Raw genomic sequence first — 22,694 nt, forward strand, 5'->3', positions numbered from 1 at the left:
TTTCCCAACAGCATTTGCTCATTATGTATTTGTGTATCACATTTTGGTAATAGTCTTTCAGATTTTTCTTTATTATAGTTGTTCTGGTGATCTGTGATGATGACTTGTGGAAAACTCAGATGATGGTTAGCATTTTTTTAGCAATGAGTATTTTTAAGTTAAGTATATACATTGTTTTTGTAGACATAAAGCTCTTGCATACCTTAATAGACTACAGAAAAGTGAAAATGTAACTTCTGTGTGCATGGAAAACCGAAAAAGTCATTTGACTTGCTTTCTTGAGATACTCCCTTCACTGCTGTCTGTGGTCTGGAACTGAGCCTGTAGCGTCACTGAGCTATGCCTTTACTACAAAGCACTATTTTTAAAAAAAATTTTAAGTACATATACATATGTGTTTGTGTATAATGTATACAAATACATATACTTGGTTGAGGAAACATTACAGAAGCAACCTTTCAGATCTTTAAATATTACACTCCTTTTCCATAAACAACTGGTTGGTCCCTAAAAATAGCTGTCAGATGACAGAGATGGGCTGAGCAGGAATAGGAGCATCTTTAGGACTTCAGCCAAGGAAGTTTTTGCTTCCCTAACACATTGCTCTGTTCACTCACTCTAAGACCTTCCTACCTCTCTGTCAAAGTCTGGCCCAGAGCAGCTACTCCATATTAGTCCCAAGTTTCCATTCATCCAGGGCAGCTCACACGGGACCTACAGCAGAGTCAGTTCGGGTTATGCTCTCCCACTGAAGGCTGTCAGCATGTGCTCCGTGCACTCTCCCAGACCCAGCAGGGAAATCAGTACCCTGTGATGGAAAAGTATCCAGAAGTTCCTGACAGTGTTCAGAGAACATCATGGAACCCCAAGGCCTGTTCCCAAAACCGGGGTGGTGGGAACCCTGTCCATTTCACAGAAGCCTCTTCAACAGAGGATCAGCCAGGCACATGGGCTTCATTTGTGGAGAGAATTAAGGGGAGTTTTGGGCTTGTAGAAAATCTCCAAAACAAATGAGGAATAAAGGATCTTCAAATACTAGAACAGCACTCAGTGTGGTGAGAAGTTTACAAAAGGAAAAAAGAGAGCTGATGGGAGAAGCTGATTCCCCCTCTCCTTTTTCTCGAGGCTGCACCTTCAGTGAGTGGGGAGGGCAGAACAAGGGTCTCCCTGTGAAAGCCCCGCATTCCTTCTCTCACCGTGAGCCAGACGCAAGGCTGGAGTCACACTTCTGCATCCTCATAAGCTGTAGGGTCAGCCCAGATGACCCGGGAATGAGATTGCAGCCCAGACTCAGGCACTGTGAAAGGCTCTGGCTCATGGAAGACAGGGGTAGAACTGTCCTGAGACATGACTGAATTTAGAAAGATGCCTGTACGAGATCTTAAAAATCAAAAAATTAGGTGGATGTCCTAAACAGTTAACGGGGTGGGAAGCGTCTTTCTGAAGGGACGGATGCATCCTGTGTCTTGATCCCAGTGGTAGATGCAAGCGGTCCAGGGAGCCAGACTCATCAGCTGCACACTTGAAAAGGGTGAGTGACACCGTACCCACAGGACACCATCCTCAAGGGGATGATGAATACTAAGAAGCCCTCAGTGACTAACAAGTACAGTTTCTAAGTGAAGCTTGTTGTCACCATTCTTTTTTAGGGAATACTTCAATGACCTCACTCTTAATTTTGTCTGAAAGAAGAATTCAGCATTGTTTGAATATATTGAGGTGGGCAATTATAATGCCTGCTAGTCCGTGACACCAGAGTTCAGTGTGGACGTGCTCACTGGGGAGTGAGGAGTTAAGAGGAATGGATTTTGATATTTAACAGCCGTGACAGTTAAATCATAACCCTGCTTTCTTCCTTCCTTAGCCCTGGAATGAGACCAGATGTCAGCTCTCCTCCATCCAGCTCATCCGCGGCCACGGGACCACCTCCCAAACTCTGCCTTGTGTGCTCTGACGAAGCCTCGGGGTGTCATTATGGGGTCTTGACTTGCGGGAGCTGCAAAGTATTCTTCAAAAGAGCAGTGGAAGGTAGTGTGTGTTTTGAAGAGTTTTATTTTTCCTCTATCGGGTTCTTGTCTCTCAAGCTGGATTTTGCAGTTTCTGTTATATGTGAACCCCATTCAGGCTGGACCTCAGGAGAGGCAGGTGGGGTGCGGGTGGCTCTTAGGTCTTCCAGCGGGAAAGAGATTTTAAAAAGCAACACAAGCAGAACTAGAATAAAATAGAACAGTATAAATTCAGGGGCGGGAGTTTGGTCAGAGAACAGAAGGTAAATGTAAGAAAGGACTGTCGTGTGAGACGGCGGTGTTAGGTTCCGGCGGTAGCACCATGCTCCTTGTATGAGAATCCTAGGCTTCAACTCCCAGCAAGTAGTTGGTTCCAAAACCACCAACTATTCCAGTATGACAGAAATGAGTGACAGTAAGAACTATGAGGGAGAAAGTCTCTGGATGGGATTTTTTTTTTTCTATTGAGCCACAAATCTTACTTTGCATAAGAGCTGGTCTCTGTCCTCTGGGTGGTCATGGTCTACTTGAAGTGAAGGATGAGTTAACAGTTTCCAGGTACAGAGGTTAAAATACAGGGAAGCAAGTGATAAACTGCTGGAGGAGGTCAAGAAAATAGGTATTTCAGAAGAGCTGATTTCACTCTGAATATTATATTAATATGAACTTTACCCTTGTTATGGATTCAGCCTACTGCCAAGGGCAATAACATCAGCTCCTTCAAGAAAGAGAAATTAATTCCCAGTGAGTTGTCTTGGGAAAAAATCACGTACTCTAGTTACTTGTAAAGCAGGTTGAAGGTAGTTGTGGCCTGAATGCATTACCTAAAGCTCTGATTATATTAATTGTTAAAGAAGTGTAATTATCTATCCACTCACAATATAAAAAGGATATTATTTGCCTAGAGTTCTGTTTGCATAACCTTAAGAGTCAGATGAGTCATTTTCTTTTGTTTGGATTAGTTTGTAATACATGAGCCAACTATAAAATTACTCCCGTTACTGCACACAGAGAACAGGGATGCAGGCTTTGCCCAGGTCAGGGGCTGCCTGGTCCTACGGAGGGGTCGCACGGAGCACCGAGCACTCCTGTTACCGTGACCCACTACAGACCCAAGAGAGTGAAGCCTGTTCCTGTCACTGTACCTACTTCAGCACTTCATTAAATTATGAGTTATTTCCATGATGTACATGTAGTGATAGCAGTAATAATATTACAGTAGTATTGACTGGTTGATTTCTGAAAGTGAAATTCAGAATAAGACTATGGAGCCTTAGAAGAAGAAAAAAATGGATATTTCAAAAAATATATTTTAGTTAAAATGGAGGAGAATGAAAAACTCTATAAAACAGGGCTATACATACATTGCTTATAGGGACCAAGTATGTCTCATTCTGGCAAAGAGAAGGCAGGCATTGATGTTAGAGAGGGCAAGCTTACCTAAAAGCTTCCAGTGCCCTTTAAAAAGTGTAAAAAAACAAACCAAAAAAGCGCTAAACATACTTCCCAGTAAAATACTGGGCCATATGCCCTTTGGGCTTCACCCCTGCTTTAAAATTAAATTCTTATACTTGCTTTTAGGTACAAATTTCATAGAATATTAGCTGTACCATTTCAAAATGTGTAGGTAGTGCTTAAGTCTGATGGCTTGATTACGTAATTAGTAGGCAAAGGTTTAACTGTGGACTCCCTTAAGTAAATCCTATTTGGATTTTTATTTTCCCTCATGTCCCTTCCAGTTCTAAAATTCTGTAAGCTTTTGATAACTCTTAGCAGTTTTATTTTTTCTTTATAGAATTGATAGAAATGTTTTAAAGCCCAGATACATATTTTGGAGCACTTTCTTAGAGAATTACAGAGATGAAGTAAGATCTGCAACATACTTGGCACTCCCATTTTCCGCACCTGCTGGAAATAGCAGTTACCCCGCCCTCAGAATGGCATAATGTAAATACCCAAACATTCAGGTGTTTTTAAGAAATCTGCCCAAGTTTGACTTACTTATTACTTATCTAAATCCTTAATCTAGGTTGAATGGCTATTTTGAAGTTTTTAACCCAGTATTCTGGGAGTCGCTTTTCTGCATACGGAATAAAACTGTGGGTAGCTTCTCTTCTTTCTATGTGTGCCAGTTGAGTGATTACCGCCCCCCACCAAGTCCGTTTGTCTTACGTCCCCTTTGCACAGAAGTACCTGTAAGCTTTGTCAGTGGGTCATAATGGCGATAGGCATTCACTACCCTGAGTGTACCATGAACCCAGCACTGTTTTATTGTTTGTCACACCATTTAATTAAGGGCTCTGGGAGCTGTTAGAGGCCTCAGTGATCCTATTTGACAGTCCAGCAAAGTGAGGCGGAGAGTGGAAGCAGCAGCGCTGGGATCCCAGCACAGTACCCTCCGAGCTACAATGACCCTCTGAGAGTTTATATAATCAGGTTAGATACAGAGATGAAAGCAGTCGCAAGGGAGTGATTTCCCAGCTGGCATTGATTGAGTGCTCACAAGGTGCAGGTGCTGTTTGTAAGAGCCTTCTCCACAACTGCCTTCCACCCTTGCAGAAGCCCAGCAAGATAGCTTTGCAGATAGGGAAATAGGGGCTCAGAAAATGCAATAAAGTTTACAGAGATCCTAGAGCCGGGAAACACAGCTGCAGTCCAGATGAAGGACTTCCCGGCCCCCACACCACACAATTTTTGAGAGCAGGTAAAGAAACAGACTCACGCTTACAGAGTTCACATTTAAGACCTGGATGTTTCAAACAGGGTAAACCAAGTGCAGACACCCCCAGAACATGCCCTTCTTCTCGGACCACTGTTTTTTTAAAACCGAAAAACAAGTACTTTACTATCCTTACTGTGTTAGTGATCTACAGCTGTGTAACAAACGACCCCAGAAAGTATTGGCTTCAAACAGCAGGCACCGACTGTTCTGCAGTTTCTGAGTCATGAATTTGGAAGGAGGTGAGTAGCAGGGCAGTTCTGGCCCCTCATATAGTCATATTCAGACTATAGGTTGGGGGTGCAGTCATCCAGCCTGGAGCACGAGGACCCGTTTCCAAGCCTGTTAACGCTGCTTTTGGCAGGGAGCTTCAGTCCTTGGTGTGTGGCAGTTGGCTCGGGCTGTTCCCAGCAGAGCAGCTGGCCTCCCCCAGAACAACCGATCCATAGGAGAGAGCAGAGGCAATCATGCCCTTAGGACTGGTTCTCAGATGTGACTTCCTGTGACTTTGGCCATATTTTATTGGTCACACACGAGTGTGAACACAAGGAGGCAGAGACTATTGGAGGCCATCTTGGGGGCTGGCTACCACACCAACCATAAATAGAAACCAGAATCACTTGCCAAAACTAGGTATTAACCATAAAAGTAAATACAGTGCAAACAGAACAATGTTAAAAAAAAAAATTCCAGCTGTCTTGAACTCTTTTCTCCTCACATCTGCTATCAGGAAGAAGAGGAATTTACAAAGTGGTAGAAGACATAGGAACTCCAAATAAGATGACTCACTGTCTTATCAGACGGACTGACCAGGAGTGACAATTAATGATGCATGCCCACGTCTTATAAAAAAGTGCCCACTAGGTGAAACTCCTCCTTTTATAGATAAAACACAGACAGATGTGCCCAGCTTCACACTAATGACCAGAAAGGACTAATTTTAACTTTTGTAGGCACAGGGTCCCTGTGATCAAACAGCTTAGATTCTGTAGGACAGTGATAAGGGGAGATGCTTATGGGGTGGAACTCTATATTTTAACTGCCCCAACCATGGATGCATCCGTTGTTCCTCCTTTTGCTTTAAAGAGGTTAGAATTGCTGGATTAGTGCTTCCATTTCATGTCACCCAAAGAAGCAGCCACGTAATGTACATGACGTGGAAAGGAATGGAAATAGCCGGTACAGACATTTGGCCTTGGAAGGCAGCTTTGGAACCAAGTTCAACTGTATGCCACTGGTCACCTTGGTGGCCTACTCCTCACACAAGTGGGAACTGTGTCCCCAAAACACATTCTTTTTTTTTTTTTTTTTTTTAATTTTTTATTTTTTATAAACATATATTTTTATCCCCAGGGGTACAGGTCTGTGAATCACCAGGTTTACACACTTCACAGCACTCACCAAATCACATACCCTCCCCAATGTCCATAATCCCACCCCCTTCTCCCAAACCCCCTCCCCCCAGCAACCCTCAGTTTGTTTTGTGAGGTTAAGAGTCACTTATGGTTTGTCTCCCTCCCAATCCCATCTTGTTTCATTGATTCTTCTTCTACCCACTTAAGCCTCCATGTTGCATCACCACTTCCTCATATCAGGGAGATCATATGATAGTTGTCTTTCTCTGCTTGACTTATTTCGCTAAGCATGATACGCTCTAGTTCCATCCATGTTGTCGCAAATGGCAAGATTTCATTTCTTTTGATGGCTGCATAGTATTCCATTGTGTATATATACCACATCTTCTTGATCCATTCATCTGTTGATGGACATCTAGGTTCTTTCCATAGTTTGGCTATTGTGGACATTGCTGCTATAAACATTCGGGTGCATGTGTCCCTTTGGATCACTACATTTGTATCTTTAGGGTAAATACCCAATAGTGCAATTGCTGGGTCATAGGGCAGTTCTATTTTCAACATTTTGAGGAACCTCCATGCTGTTTTCCAGAGTGGCTGCACCAGCTTGCATTCCCACCAACAGTGTAGGAGGGTTCCCCTTTCTCCGCATCCTCGCCAGCATCTGTCATTTCCTGACTTGTTGATTTTAGCCATTCTGACTGGTGTGAGGTGATATCTCATTGTGGTTTTGATTTGTATTTCCCTGATGCCGAGTGATATGGAGCACTTTTTCATGTGTCTGTTCGCCATCTGGATGTCTTCCTTGCAGAAATGTCTGTTCATGTCTTCTGCCCATTTCTTGATTGGATTATTTGTTCTTTGGGTGTTGAGTTTGCTAAGTTCTTTATAGATTCTGGACACTAGTCCTTTATCTGATATGTCGTTTGCAAATATCTTCTCCCATTCTGTCAGTTTTCTTTTGATTTTGTTAACTGTTTCCTTTGCTGTGCAAAAGCTTTTGATCTTGATGAAATCCCAGTAGTTCATTTTTTCCCTTGCTTCCCTTACCTTTTGCGTTGTTCCTAGGAAGATGTTGCTGCGGCAGAGGTCGAAGAGGTTGCTGCCCGTGTTCTCCTCAAGGATTTTGATGGATTCCTTTCGTACATTGAGGTCCTTCATCCATTTTGAGTCTATTTTTGTGTGTGGTGTAAGGAAATGGTCCAATTTCATTTTTCTGCATGTGGCTGTCCAATTTTCCCAGCACCATTTATTGAAGAGGCTGTCTTTTTTCCATTGGACATTCTTTCCTGCTTTGTCGAAGATTAGTTGACCATAGATTTGAGGGTCTATTTCTGGGCTCTCTATTCTGTTCCATTGATCTATGTGTCTGTTTTTGTGCCAGTACCATGCTGTCTTGATGATGACAGCTTTGTAATAGAGCTTGAAGTCCGGAATTGTGATGCCACCAACGTTGGCTTTCTTTTTCAATATCCCTTTGGCTATTCGAGGTCTTTTCTGGTTCCATATAAATTTTAGAATTATTTGTTCCATTTCTTTGAAAAAGATGGATGGTACTTTGATAGGAATTGCATTAAATGTGTAGATTGCTTTAGGTAGCATAGACATTTTCACAATATTTATTCTTCCAATCCAGGAGCATGGAACATTTTTCCATTTCTTTGTGTCTTCCTCAATTTCTTTCATGAGTACTTTATAGTTTTCTGAGTATAGATTCTGTGTCTCTTTGGTTAGGTTTATTCCTAGGTATCTTATGGTTTTGGATGCAATTGTAAATGGGATTGACTCCTTAATATCTCTTTCTTCTGTCTTGCTGTTGGTGTAGAGAAATGCAACTGATTTCTGTGCATTGATTTTATATCCTGACACTTTACTGAATTCCTGTATAAGTTCTAGCAGTTTTGGAGTGGAGTCTTTTGGGTTTTCCACATATAGTATCATATCATCTGCGAAGAGTGATAATTTGACTTCTTCTTTGCCGATTTGGATGCCTTTAATTTCCTTTTGTTGTCTGATTGCTGAGGCTAGGACCTCTAGTACGATGTTGAATAGCAGTGGTGATAATGGACATCCCTGCCGTGTTCCTGACCTTAGCGGAAAAGCTTTCAGTTTTTCTCCATTGAGAATGATATTTGCGGTGGGTTTTTCATAGATGGCTTTGATGATATTGAGGTATGTGCCCTCTATCCCTACACTTTGAAGAGTTTTGATCAGGAAGGGATGTTGTACTTTGTCAAATGCTTTTTCAGCATCTATTGAGAGTATCATATGGTTCTTGTTCTTTCTTTTATTGATGTGTTGTATCACATTGACTGATTTGCGGATGTTGAACCAACCTTGCAGCCCTGGAATAAATCCCACTTGGTCGTGGTGAATAATCTTTTTAATGTACTGTTGAATCCTATTGGCTAGTATTTTGTTGAGTATTTTCGCATCTGTGTTCATCAAGGATATCGGTCTATAGCTCTCTTTTTTGGTGGGATCCTTGTCTGGTTTTGGGATCAAGGTGATGCTGGCCTCATAAAATGAGTTTGGAAGTTTTCCTTCCATTTCTATTTTTTGGAACAGTTTCAGGAGAATAGGAATTAGTTCTTCTTTAAATGTTTGGTAGAATTCCCCCGGGAAGCCGTCTGGCCCTGGGCTTTTGTTTGTTTGGAGATTTTTAATGACTGTTTCAATCTCCTTACTGGTTATGGGTCTGTTCAGGCTTTCTATTTCTTCCTGGTTCAGTTGTGGTAGTTTATATGTTTCTAGGAATGCATCCATTTCTTCCAGATTGTCAAATTTATTGCCGTAGAGTTGCTCATAGTATGTTCTTATAATAGTTTGTATTTCTTTGGTGTTAGTTGTGATCTCTCCTCTTTCATTCATGATTTTATTTATTTGGGTCCTTTCTCTTTTCTTTTTGATAAGTCGGGCCAGGGGTTTATCAATTTTATTAATTCTTTCAAAGAACCAATCCTAGTTTCGTTGATTTGTTCTATTGTTTTTTTGGTTTCTATTTCATTGATTTCTGCTCTGATCTTTATGATTTCTCTTCTCCTGCTGGGCTTAGGGTTTCTTTCTTGTTCTTTCTCCAGCTCCTTTAGGTGTAGGGTTAGGTTGTGTACCTGAGACCTTTCTTGTTTCTTGAGAAAGGCTTGTACTGCTATATATTTTCCTCTCAGGACTGCCTTTGTTGTGTCCCACAGATTTTGAACCGTTGTATTTTCATTATCATTTGTTTCCATGATTTTTTTCAATTCTTCTTTAATTTCCCGGTTGACCCATTCATTCTTTAGAAGGATACTGTTTAGTCTCCATGTATTTGGGTTCTTTTCAAACTTCCTTTTGTGGTTGAGTTCTAGCTTTAGAGCATTGTGGTCTGAAAATATGCAGGGAATGATCCCAATCTTTTGATACCGGTTGAGTCCTGATTTAGGACCGAGGATGTGATCTATTCTGGAGAATGTTCCATGTGCACTAGAGAAGAATGTGTATTCTGTTGCTTTGGGATGAAATATTCTGAATATATCTGTGGTGTCCATCTGGTCCAGTGTGTCATTTAAGGCCTTTATTTCCTTGCTGATCTTTTGCTTGGATGACCTGTCCATTTCAGTGAGGGGAGTGTTAAAGTCCCCTACTATTATTGTATTATTGTTGATGTGTTTCTTTGATTTTGTTATTAATTGGTTTATATAGTTGGCTGCTCCCACATTGGGGGCATAGATATTTAAAATTGTTAAATCTTCTTGTTGGACAGACCCTTTGAGTATGATATAGTGTCCTTCCTCATCTCTTATTATAGTCTTTGGCTTAAAATCTAATTGATCTGATATAAGGATTGCCACTCCTGCTTTCTTCTGATGTCCATCAGCATGGTAAATTCTTTTCCACCCCCTCACTTTAAATCTGGAGGTGTCTTCGGGCTTAAAATGTGTTTCTTGGAGGCAACATATAGATGGGTTTTGTTTTTTTATCCATTCTGATACCCTGTGTCTTTTGACAGGGGCATTTAGCCCATTCACATTCAGGGTAACTATTGAGAGATATGAATTTAGTGCCATTGTATTGCCTGTAAGGTGACTGTTACTGTATATGGTCTCTGTTCCTTTCTGATCTACCACTTGTAGGCTCTCTCTTTGCTTAGAGGACCCCTTTCAATATTTCCTGTAGAGCTGGTTTGGTATTTGCAAATTCTTTCAGTTGTTGTTTGTCCTGGAAGCTTTTAATCTCTCCTTCTATTTTCAATGATAGCCTAGCTGGATATAGTATTCTTGGCTGCATGTTTTTCTCGTTTAGTGCTCTGAAAATATCATGCCAGCTCTTTCTGGCCTGCCAGGTCTCTGTGGATAAGTCAGCTGCCAATCTAATATTTTTACCATTGTATGTTACAGACTTCTTTTCCCGGGCTGCTTTCAGGATTTTCTCTTTGTCATTGAGACTTGTAAATTTTACTATTAGGTGACGGGGGGTGTGGGCCTGTTCTTATTGATTTTGAGGGGCATTCTCTGAACCTCCTGAATTTTGATGCTCGTTCCCTTTGCCATATTGGGGAAATTCTCCCCAATAATTCTCTCCAGTATACCTTCTGCTCCCCTCTCACTTTCTTCTTTCTTCTGGAATCCCAATTATTCTAATGTTGTTTCGTCTTATGGTGTCACTTATCTCTCGAATTCTCCCCTCGTGGTCCAGTAGCTGTTTGTCCCTCTTTTGCTCAGCTTCTTTATTCTCTGTCATTTGGTCTTCTATATCACTAATTCTTTCTTCTGCCTCATTTATCCTAGCAGTTAGAGCCTCCATTTTTGATTGCACCTCATTAATAGCTTTTTTGATTTCACCTTGGTTAGATTTTAGTTCTTTTATTTCTCCAGAAAGGGCTTTTATATCTCTCCATAGGGTTTCTCTAATATCTTCCATGCCTTTTTCGAGCCCGGCTAGAACCTTGAGAATTGTCATTCTGAACTCTAGATCTGACATATTACCGATGTCTGTATTGATTAGGTCCCTAGCCTTCGGTACTGCCTCTTGTTCTTTTTTTTGTGTTGAATTTTTACGTCTTGTCATTTTGTCCAGATAAGAGTAAATGAAGGGGCAAGTAAAATACTAAAAGGGTGGCAACAACCCCAGGAAAATATGCTTTAACCAAATTAGAAGAGATCCAAAATCGTGAGTGGGGAGAAAGGGGATTAAAAGAGGTTCAAAAAGGAAGAAAGAAAAAAAAACAAAAAGAAAAGAAAAAGAGAAAAAAAAACAGAAAAGAAAAGAAAAGAATTTTTTAAAAAGGAAAACACCTAAGAAAAATGTAAATATATATATATATATATATATATATATATTAGATAAACTAGTAAAAAATCGTTAAAAAAGAAAAAGGTAACAGTTAAAAAAAAATTTTACCCGAAGGCGAGAAGAAAAAAAAAAAAATGAAAAAGAAAAAATTAAATTAACTGCAAGACTAAAAAAAATCACAGGAAAAAAGCCATGCGTTCCGTGCTTGGCTTTCTCCTCCTCTGGAATTCTGCTGCTCTCCTTGGTATTGAAACCGCACTCCTTGGTAGGTGAACTTGGTCTCGGCTGGATTTCTTGTTGATCTTCTGGGGGAGGGGCCTGTTGTAGTGATTCTCAAGTGTCTTTGCCCCAGGCGGAATTACACCGCCCTTACCCGGGGCCGGGGTGAGTAATCCGCTCGGGTTTGCTTTCAGGAGCTTTTGTTCCCTGAGCGCTTTCCGTAGAGTTCCAGAGGACGGGAATACAAATGGCGGCCTCCTGGTCTCCGTCCCGGAGGAGCCGAGAGCCCAGGGCCCCACTCCTCAGTGCGCCCTCAGAGAACAGCGCCCAGTTACTCCCGTCTGCCTGACCTCCGGCCGCGCTCCGAGCTCACCGAGCCTGTGACCGGTTCAAGGTAACACGGAGCTGCGAGCTTACTGTCGGCTCTGTCTCTGTAGCCGGCCTTCCCGTTCCAATACCCGCAAGCTCTGCGACACTCAGACACCCCCGATCCTTCTGTGACCCTGCGGGACCTGAGGCCACGCTGACCCCGCGTGGGCTTCGCCCCGGTTTAGCCTCTGGAGCGATGTCCCTCAGCGGAACAGACTTTTAAAAGTCCTGATTTTGTGCGCCGTTGCTCTGCCGCTTGCCGGGAGCCGGCCCCTCCCCCCGGGGGTCTATCTTCCCGTCGCTTTGGATTCACTTCTCCGCCGGTCCTACCTTTCAGAAAGTGGTTGTTTTTCTGTTTCCAGAATTGCTGTTCTTCTTCTCTTCGATCTGCCGATGGATTTTCAGGTGTTTGCAATCTTTAGATAAGCTATCTAGCTGATCTCCGGCTAGCTGAAGCAGTCTCAGCTTGCTACTTCTCCGCCATCTTGACTCCTCCCCGCCAAAACACATTCTTAATAGCGCCGTGAGTTATCCCTTTCTAAAGACGTGAAGAGACTATGTTTCCAGCCAAGTCTTAGACTGCCCTATGAAGGAAGGATCCTTACCCAGAAACCTGAATGAGGTATAGTCACCCTAGTGAGTTGATAATGGTAATTTTTCTCTTTCCTCTGAAGGTGATTTCTTCTTGAGAAATGTCCAGTAGTCCTCTGGATCCCATCCCCTGTAGGGTGAAGTTCACGGACTCTCAGTTGTCCAGGGTTCGTGTCGCTGCACAGGTTTTGTGCAGGAGGCTCCTTTCAGAGCTTCTGGCAGGCCGGCAGGTCCTCAGAGTTTCCTTCAACATTCCGTAACCACATTAAAAGAAAACTACAAGAATGTGCACAGTACAATGTACAAGGGTATAGAGACTGTCTTTTCCTGGCAATTTATTTGTCAGGTGAAAACTGTACTTCTGCCTCTTAGCACATTATTAAATTCTAGGTGCTGGAAGATTTTAGACAGCAACAGTTGTAAATATTGGGGGCAGCGGTCAATTCAAACATTCTCACACTGTGCAAAGCATGTGAACGAATGAACAGGTATCCATGAGATCCACGTACTAGTTAGCCGGTCAGCGGTGAGATTTCCCTCACTAGTTGCTGGCAGCTTCCCCTTCAAGAAGGAGTGTGGCACCAGTCACAGAGCTGAAGGGCGAGCACACTGGATTTGCACATGGTGGCCTAATGCTGCATGAGAGCATTTTCCACGTGGGACTCAGAATATTTGGAAAGCAGTTTCCTCTTTAACCCTCCTTAGCACTTAGTGAGAAGTCCTAATGAAGGAGTGCTCACAGACCTCCTCCATGGCTGTTAAACTGTGCTTGAGAAGGTTTCCGCTTGTATGTGGAACAAAGTGGCCTTGGAGGGCGATGCCTGGGAAGAGCCAAGAGGGCGGTGGGTGGCCAAGTTCTGCTTCTCCATCATGGAGGTGTTCAGTTTGGGAAAATATATCGGAGGCTACACTGAGCATTGGTGCCTTTTTCTCTACGTGTATGCTGCAGTGTCTTTCATGAACTATAAGTATTGGACAGAATAAGAAGGAGACTTAAGACTTTAAGCTGAACTCGGTAAGGTCTGTAAGGTCCGTGTAAGTGAGGACACTGTACTTTCGTCCTAGGCTGTGTTCCACCTAAAAGGGAAATGCAGCAAGTCCCTCCATAAAAATACCTTTTAAAACCTGGGAAATTTTGATAGCACCTTTGTTTTCCCTCTAGGACAGCACAACTATCTTTGTGCTGGAAGAAATGATTGTATCATCGATAAAATTCGAAGAAAAAACTGTCCAGCATGCCGCTATCGAAAATGTCTTCAAGCTGGAATGAACTTGGAAGGTAATGTAAATGTCTGAAAGGAATGGCTTCTGCATGCATATAAAAAATGTATTATTTTCCTTTTTAAAGTAGAAGTAAGCAAAAGTAATAATTTAGTCATTACAATATATGTGCTTGACTAGCATAACTTTATTGACTGCTTTATAAACTAGGAGTTTTTTAATGAATATTTCATATTATGCTTAAGTTTTTTCACCAGTTCTTATGGCATACACAGCCTTCATTAGAGGCAGATCGTATACTAAGAAAGTCAACTAGGTAACAATGACTTCACAACAAGCTTTTTCTCCTCTCTTTCTGCAGCCTCAAAAGTCTTCCCTAGAGTTGAAAACGTTTCTCTGTCAGGTATATTTACCTGTCCATTTTCCTCTCATTCACTCTTTACTTGGCTCTACAGCTGGAGAGATGCAAATGGATGATAAATCTGCCCGTGGAAATAACTCCTCAAGGAGGTGCTGGGATAGGTTTGGTTTTGCTTTCCGTCTAGAGAAGAAGCCTGAAAGTAGTTAGAACTCTTGAGTTTCATATCCCTGTTTCTATAACAAGTTGTATAATTAACATTGCTATGAAAGGAGTTTGGAATTCTCCTGTAATTGAGAATGCGAGGTCCAGGATGATAGCAGTGGTGCTGAAGGGACTCACAGCCTTCGTACTTGGGGTAGTAGCACTTTCCTTCTCCAGAAGCCCCAAGGAGTCAGGCCAGGGATGGGCACTGAGTTTGACAGTGCCCGCAGGGAAGGAGGATATGGTCTACCGGGGTTGCAGAGTCTGTCCCCAAAAGACATGGCACACTGCAGAAGGGGCCAGAGCCCCAGGAGCACAAGGAGGGGCACCTCGTTCTGTCCTGGAAAGCTGGGAAGGCTCCCTTGGCAGAAGCAACATTGAGTCTGAAATCTAAGAGAACTGAGGAGGAGTTAGGTAAAAATGACTAAGTAAAGGCAGAGACATCATCAGATTTAAATTTTAGAAAGACTCGTCTTGCCTAGAGAGACCGGCAGGACAACCCTAGAGGTCCTCCAGACCAAGTAATTCTCCAGATTTATTTTAGGCGGCCTTTCTCAATGTTTCACCTGGCAACTAAGTACAGATATGTTCTAAGGGTAATCCTCAATGTTTTACTTCATTTTAGGGTGTAGTGTAATCTTTTCCAAATTACAGCTTTATTTTTGCTATGAAGAGTCACGTGGAACTTAAATATAGGGAGGTTTTTGACATGATCAGATTTCATGCCTAATTTTTTTTTAAGATTTTATTTATTTATTTGACACACAGAGACACAGCAAGAGAGGGAACACAAGCAGGGGCAGTGGGAGAGGGAGAAGCAGACTCCCCACTGAGCAGGGAACCCGATGCGGGGCTCGATCCCAGAACCCTGGGATCATGACCTGAGCTGAAGGCAGATGCCTAATGACTGAGCCACCCAGGCACCACATACCTAATACTTTTAAGCTAAGTTTTGAAACTAAATAAGATTTCTTTTTATTAAGAATGGAAGGGAACTATCATAGACTCAACACTTCTGTAGAAATCAGATGCTGACAATCTCTATGCTCCAAGGAGTCAGGAACTTGATATCAAGTAAAAATCAGTCAAGTGCTTCAAAATAGTGATTGCTGGGGCTCCTGGGTGGCACAGATGGTTAATCATCTGCCTTCCACCCAGGTCATGAAGATCCTGGGATCAAGCCCCGCCTCAAGCTCCCTCTCCCTCTACTGCTCCCCCTGCCTGTGCTCTCTCTCTTTCTCTGTCAAATAAATAAATAAAATCTTAAAAACAAACAAAAAAATTGGTTGCTAAACTAATTCAGTTAACAACTTCTTAAGTTCTAGGAAAATGTATTAGTACACATTCTGGCTCTAGTAAGTATTCTGAGCTTTATTCAAAAGCAGGAGTAGTTCTCTCACTTAGGGCTAAAGATAAGTTGTGTAAGAAATTAATTCTATACTAAATACAGATTTTTGAAAATCCACTGGCCTGTTACTATCCTTTCCCCTGTTCTCATGTGGAATGTAAGTGTTAAGTTACGGTGAACTGAGGTCTTCATAGTACTATTTCAGGGCATTGATTTGGGACATGCCTCTTCTTTTACCTTCTCAACCAAACACTTGCCATGATTTTGAAATGTACCTTTAGTGTTCAAAATGCTGCCTAACTTTAGGTGTAGCAGCACCTCCTATTTTAAAGTTGATCACTCCTATCTCCCGCTGTACTATCTACCTTCAGAATACTCTAAAGCCATATTCTGCCACCACTGGAGGTGGTGATAGGTCTGTAGCATTTAATGGGAGCCACCAACTGTCCTAAGCCTTGTACATATTTTAGTTGATTTAATTCTCAGCCACTCTCTGAGTGAAGTACCAGTATTACCTTCACTGGACAGAAGAGGGAAAGTAAGGCCCAGGCAATAACTAGGGGATCCCACCAATTACATGACAGAGCCAGGATTTAAATTCAGACATGTTGGCTTCAGAGTTATGCTTCTTACTACCACACCATACTGTGTTTTCAGTAGAGCATGATAAAATAAAAATAGCTGTCATGATCCTTTTTTGTGTTTTGAAATGTTACATGAGAATTCTTCGCTATCTCACTGTCCTATTCAACATAGTACAAAATAATGGGACCATTCTGTCATTTTAAGGACAAAGACTCTAAAAATTATTTTTAAAAGTGATGAGTATTTACTTTTGTCCTACCAAAATGGGTTGTATCCTGATAAGTGATGGGAATACATTTCTTCTTTCCTATAAATTCGGTTCATTGCCCTTCCTTGGACCTCTGAGCGCTTATTTAAAAGTTCTCTGTGTTGCCTTCAGCATCATATGGAGTCAAAAAGAAACATTCTCATTTGTAACTTTAAGAGTATGAATCTGTATTGCAATTTGATTATGCTGTTCCATACTAAGAGTTAGAAGATAGCTTTACTTTGTACATAATATGATAAAGGATGCTTTAGGTTTATGGAATCATCAATATAAATCTCTTAGAAAACAGAAATCTCCCACTAATATTTTATGAGGGAATATAAAGTTTTTTCTTTATCTCCCCAAATGTTTCTAGACCCAAGTAATATCCCTCATGTAAACATAAAAATTGGACATTTCTGCTGCTGAAGTTGCTGCTTCGGGCATGGGATCTGCTGTATCATTGTAATACTTCCTTGAGAAGAAGGGGACTCTGTGCAAGGTTATCAGTAGTATAGCTCTCTTCCTTATTACCTTAGGTTAGGTTAAGCCTAAGCCCCAGTTTCTAGTCTGCTATTACAAGCTTGGACTCTTTCTTTCAAATGCTAGTGAAAGTACTGCCTTATTAAACCAGTGAAAATTCCAACTTTGGAGGGAAAGTGAGACAGAAATTAATTCTTGCAAGAATCTCTAGCAGTGCTTTGTTTACATCACTTTAATGTAATATTGGAAGACACTTAATTTTATATAAAGGATAATCAATGAAGAATTACCTGGATTTATATACACATGGCTCCTCTTGACTCTTTGCCTTATCTTCTTCTGTGTCACTTTATAACTGCTAAATAGTTTTAGAAATTAAAATACTTCCTGAAGAAACTCTGCCACCCAGACCTTCTGATTAGAACTCACTTCTGTGTGTGTGTGTGTGTGTATGTGTGTGTGTTTATATATATACATATATATATACATTTTTTTTTAACACCCACAGCTCGAAAAACAAAGAAAAAGATAAAAGGAATTCAGCAGGCCACTCCAGGAGCATCACAAGAAACTTCGGAAAATCCTGCTAACAAAACAATAGTTCCTACAACATTACCACAGCTCACCCCTACCCTGGTGTCCCTGCTGGAGGTCATTGAACCTGAGGTGTTATACGCAGGATATGACAGCTCTATCCCAGATACGACCTGGCGGATCATGACCACACTCAACATGTTAGGTGGGCGGCAAGTGATTGCAGCAGTGAAATGGGCCAAGGCGATACCAGGTAAGTGGCGGAAGGGGACTCAAAGATACAGATCTGTGTCTTGTCCTCAGCCGAGGCACTCTGGCTGTGTCCCCCCAGTGGCATGACCTGCCCTGTTTTTTCCTCCTCAGTTCTGGGGCCCAACCGGGGCAGAGCCCAGAAAGCATGGGAGTGGAGAGTTTATAATAAAATGTGAACGTTGCTCCCTGCTTTTCAGATTGTTGCTCAGAGTAGAGTGATTTGAGGTTGGACAAGGTCCTGTCAGAACTAGTCTCGGAACTTACTTAAGAATTCCTTTTATACCCAAATCTAGGGCAGGAGCACACGTAGATACTTCTTAGAACTCCCATTTGTTTCCCTTCAGTGTATCACTTTTAAAACTCGGGGTAAAATTGGCAAAAATCAGGTACTGTCAGGATGTACTAACCTCATAATTAGATAAAGTGATACAGGTCAAACTAAATCTGAACTAATCTTATATTTAAGATCATATGAAATTGAAGTCCCCCTCTTGGAACTTGATGTGGAACAGCAGAGGTCCATGTCATTGTCAGCCCAGACTTGATGGCTGCAGGAGATTTGACAAGCTTATGTTCATTTTGATAGAAGAGACAGAGCAAGAATGAAGTACTCTGACCTCCTATCATCCCTAATCTGTCAAGAGGGAAAGAGGTGTAACTCTCAGGGGACAATTTTGAAACTCAATTCATTAACTGAGTAATGTACCAAGTCAGGACTCTATTTGCTTAAATAGGGGGAAAGTGACAGTAAGTTTTATTACATTACATGCTATTAAAAAGTATTTGCGGGCGCTTTTATCTGAACATATCAGATGACAGAGGAGACCTATGCCCCTCGGTGCTTCACTTCCTCTGTCTGTCAGGGGTCCCCCCCCCCCAAACAAGGCTAAAGCCCTATCTGGTCTGTGGTAGTTTCCAGAGAGCTGATATTCTCTTTGGAGACTAGAGTGTTTCCTCATCCCTTTACTTCTCTTAATTCAGGATTCAGGAACTTACACCTGGATGACCAAATGACCCTACTGCAATATTCATGGATGTTCCTCATGGCATTTGCCCTTGGCTGGAGATCATATAGACAATCAAGTGGAAACGTGCTGTGTTTTGCTCCTGATCTGATTATTAATGAGTAAGTTATTTGTCATTTTCCGTGTGTTTTTAACCAGCTGATGGATTGCTCTTGTGATCATTCAGGACTGAACCAGTTTTATCAGGGTTCTTGAAACTGGGCAAGCTTGAAACAGTTGTTTATCAATGTTTAATGGCAGGCCAGGTGGACATGGGGCATTATTATGTACTGTCCCAGGACAGATTGAAGGGTTTTTTTGTGGTTTTTTTTTTTGTGTTTTTAAGATTTATTTACCCATTTTAGAGGTTAGTGAGCAAGGGGAGGGTCAGGAAGAGAGGGAGAGAGCATCTCAAGCAGATTCCCTGCCTAGCGCAGAGCCCACTGTAGGACTCCATCCAAGGGCCCTGGGATCATGAGAGATAATGACCTGAGCTGATATCAAGAGTCAGACACTTAACATGCTGAGCCACCAGCTACCCCTGGAGGGTACTTTTTAATATAGGTGGGGTCAACTCTGGGGTCAGTTGATACCACCTTGAATAGAAACAACTACAGATGAGGATATCTTGGCTGACAGGATGGGAGGGACAGAGAGACAAAAGGATCCTCATTGCATGGCAAGCCCTACTCCGTGTTTATGACTTGGACAGTTTTTTTAATTGCGAGAGAATCCATCAAATTTTCCGGTTTTATAAATGAGCTATTCTTGTGTCTTCTCAGCCTCTGCTTCCATCTGTAAAGTATTCCCCTGACCTCACTGCAGTTGTTTCCTGACTAGTTTTCTGCCTCCAGTGTGTCCTCCATCATGCTGACAATTTTCTTCTTCCAAAAATACAGTTTGATCCCATCACATACCTCCCCAACACACAGATGTCCTTGCTGTCTCCACCCTGCTCACCGGGTGCACACTCAGCATGGTTTTTGGCTTCCCAGAACCTGGCCTCTTTTTCTCCCTCACTGTTCTCTTTCATGGATGCAGCATTCCCACTCAGATGATCTGTTCGTCAAGCCTCTCAACTCAGCACCTTAAAAGACCTCTCTGCTTTATATCCCTAGCTCTTATCAGGTTTCTGTGCCTACAACTTACCTCCTTTATGAGAATGAAACCAAGGAGTTCTCACCCTCTCACACACATACCCATGGTCAGAGCAGAGTAAGAAACGAAGATTTAATTGTGAGCACCAGGGTGCTTTTGACCAGAGGTCCAAAGAATCAATGAAACCTTAAATCCCATTACTGGAATAGTCCCGTTGCACCCTATTTGAGTCCATCCATTCTGAACAGTTTGTGTTTAGAACTGGATGTGCTAGTCAAACTAAGAGTGACAACCTTAATAACGTCCAGAATGGCAAAGAGTATGGGAATTTATATCAGTCAACAAACAGGGGATGTTTGGAGGAAAGAGAAAGGCATAGTTGGGAACAAGGACAGCCTACAGAGATATTCTTTTGAGTGTGCTAGGCCCCACAACAATGGGTGGAAGTTCCAGAAAAGCATCTGTTGGAACAGTGTTAAATGGAAGGGTCTGCCTTACCCTGTGGCAGGCTCACATTATTTTAGCTATTTTAGCAGAGATTGGATGATACTAGCTCCAGATAGTTTTACAGACATTCTTAGGCATTGTGAAAGAAGCTGCAAGTACTGGGGTAATTCTAGATTCAGAACACAGCTTTTTACTGCTACCAGGTCAGGCTAAGGCCACTTACCTGGCAGGATCGATGCAAACTACCTACAGCAGAAATCTCACCGTTCTGCTGTCAGGCAAGCTAGCTGCCCTGGCTGAACTGAATCCCGAGTTAAAGGTGGTGTTCTTTCCCTGCTGGTGATACTTCTTTTCCAGCACAGTATTCTCTCGGTGATACACGAGTCCTTACCAAGTGCCAGACACTATTTTAGGAGCTTGTGCTGTAACGCTGAGCACAATAGATGAGGCCCCTGCTCACATTCCAAAGGGGAAATGGAATAAATAACCAAAATTATTTTGGAGAGCCATGATTACAATAGTGTGACCGGGGGGGAGTGTGGGAGGATGGGGCGCAGGCTAGTTTAGATTTGGGGACCACAGAAGAACTCTCTAGGGGCGCCTGGGTGGCTCAGTGGGTTAAACCACTGCCTTCGGCCCAGGTCATGATCCCAGGGTCCTGGGATCGAGCCCCACATCAGGCTCTCTGCTCAGCAGGGAGCCTGCTTCCCTCTCTCTCTCTCTGCCTGCCTCTCAGTCTACTTGTGATTTCTCTCTGTCAAATAAATAAATAAAATCTTAAAAAAAAAAAAAGAACTCTCTAGGGACCTGAGAACCAAACAGTACAGAAGAACAAGCTGTGGGGAAGGTGGGAACCTGCAGGCAGAAGAAACCAGAGCAAAGGTACGAGCTGAGAGACGTGAATCAAGCAGAAGCTTGTAGGCCAGGAAACAGAATTGAGATTGTGTTCCAGGAACAAGAAGTAGCCAGTGGAGGATTTCAAACAGAATAACCTGATGGAGAATGCATTCGAGGGAACAGCACGCACTCCTGACATTCCTAGTAAGCCTGGTACAGAGTAGCAGGGATCGAGCCAGACAAGCTTCCTGGGCCATATGGCTTACACTGGACCAGATAACGACCAGATTCACATGCTGCCATCAAACCTTGGTTTAAATGAGCAACTGATAAGAAGTGTTTAGAATTTATTCCTGCAGAAATGAAGTAAGTAAAACGATGTACAGCATGTACAATGGAAAACTAATTTCTCCAGCATAAACTTAGATTATGGAGTAGTCTCTTTAGATCCTGTGGATCCGGGAACAAGTTTACTTTTCCAGTTCTCACCTATAGGAATTAGCATTAATAGCATAAGTTAGATTTTCCATTGGAAGTTCATAGTTGTGTAAAATAAAACAAACAAGTGTCCTTTTCGGGGGTGACTAACTCAAACGCTGGTGTTTCTCTTTCACAGGCAGAGAATGAGCCTTCCCTGCATGTATGAACAATGTAAACACATGCTGTTTGTTTCCTCCGAGTTGCAGAGGCTGCAGGTCTCTTACGAAGAGTATCTCTGTATGAAGACCTTACTACTTCTCTCTTCAGGTTGGTAGAACACCTCTTTGCTTCTAAGAATGTTGAAAGTATGAAATAGAAACATGTAGACACAAAGGTGTGTTTGTATACATTGCACCCAGTCTACCATTATTTCCTGCTAGTCAGATAACGGAGTTTTCATAAATGTTGAATTTTAAAGGCACAGCCAGTGATACCAAGATTAGTAAGACCACTAGGCACCGCAGCAAAACAGAGAAGTATGTCAGCTCCGCCAGAGCTACTGTTCATCCAGAGTGATTCGGTAACACCACTAGGTCGAAAAGTAGTTACACGAGGAATAGGACTGAGTCTTGGAAATAATGGGAGGAAAACAGGGAGTACAGAAGGTGTACTTAACAACTGTTAGAGGACTGGCTGATGCAGCATTGCTGCCACATTGGGGGCAGAGGTATTCATTCTATCTAAAAACAGCAGCAAGCATTTATCAAACCATCTTCGAAGTTTAGATAAAGGGACTGGTATATAAACTTGAGTGAGGCTAGTTGTGGCTGGCAGAGGCATTACTTAGTAAACCTAGAAAGCTTTTGAAAAATAAAGTCTCTTGTTAGTAAAATGATGGAATTTTCAACAACCAGTAGAAGAAAATGTGCGAACAGTTGATGTTGTACACTTACAGGCTATTCCAATAAAACTTTACGTCTCATGTTAGTGTTTATGAGATACAGACTTGATGACTGAATACTCCTGTATGTACAAATAAATTTGCAAGGTTTCAAAAAGTCTTTCCATGAGTAACTCTGGTTTCAAAGCTGCCAAATAACTTGAAGGGATGGATATCTATTTCAGC

General features: G+C 42.1%; 1 protein-coding gene across 6 annotated transcripts in view; it reads left to right on the top strand.

Moving 5' to 3' along the window:
• The window catches only part of NR3C1 (nuclear receptor subfamily 3 group C member 1), a 123,984-nt gene that overhangs the window by 88,134 nt on the left and 13,156 nt on the right, over positions 1–22,694 (top strand). For 5 of the 6 annotated variants that reach the window (XM_045075344.1, XM_045075343.1, XM_045075345.1 and 2 more), the window contains exons 3-7: positions 1,865–2,031; positions 13,693–13,809; positions 17,485–17,763; positions 18,744–18,888; positions 21,765–21,895. In XM_045075344.1, coding sequence (XP_044931279.1) covers positions 1,865–2,031; positions 13,693–13,809; positions 17,485–17,763; positions 18,744–18,888; positions 21,765–21,895 — 839 coding nt within the window. The remainder of the gene's footprint in view (positions 1–1,864; positions 2,032–13,692; positions 13,810–17,484; positions 17,764–18,743; positions 18,889–21,764; positions 21,896–22,694) is intronic. The other variant, XM_004744720.3, reaches the window with a different exon arrangement.

Source organism: Mustela putorius, unplaced genomic scaffold, assembly GCF_011764305.1.
Source record: "Mustela putorius furo isolate JIRA1106 unplaced genomic scaffold, ASM1176430v1.1 tig00000145_pilon_pilon_pilon, whole genome shotgun sequence".
Taxonomy (NCBI): Eukaryota; Metazoa; Chordata; class Mammalia; order Carnivora; family Mustelidae; genus Mustela; species Mustela putorius.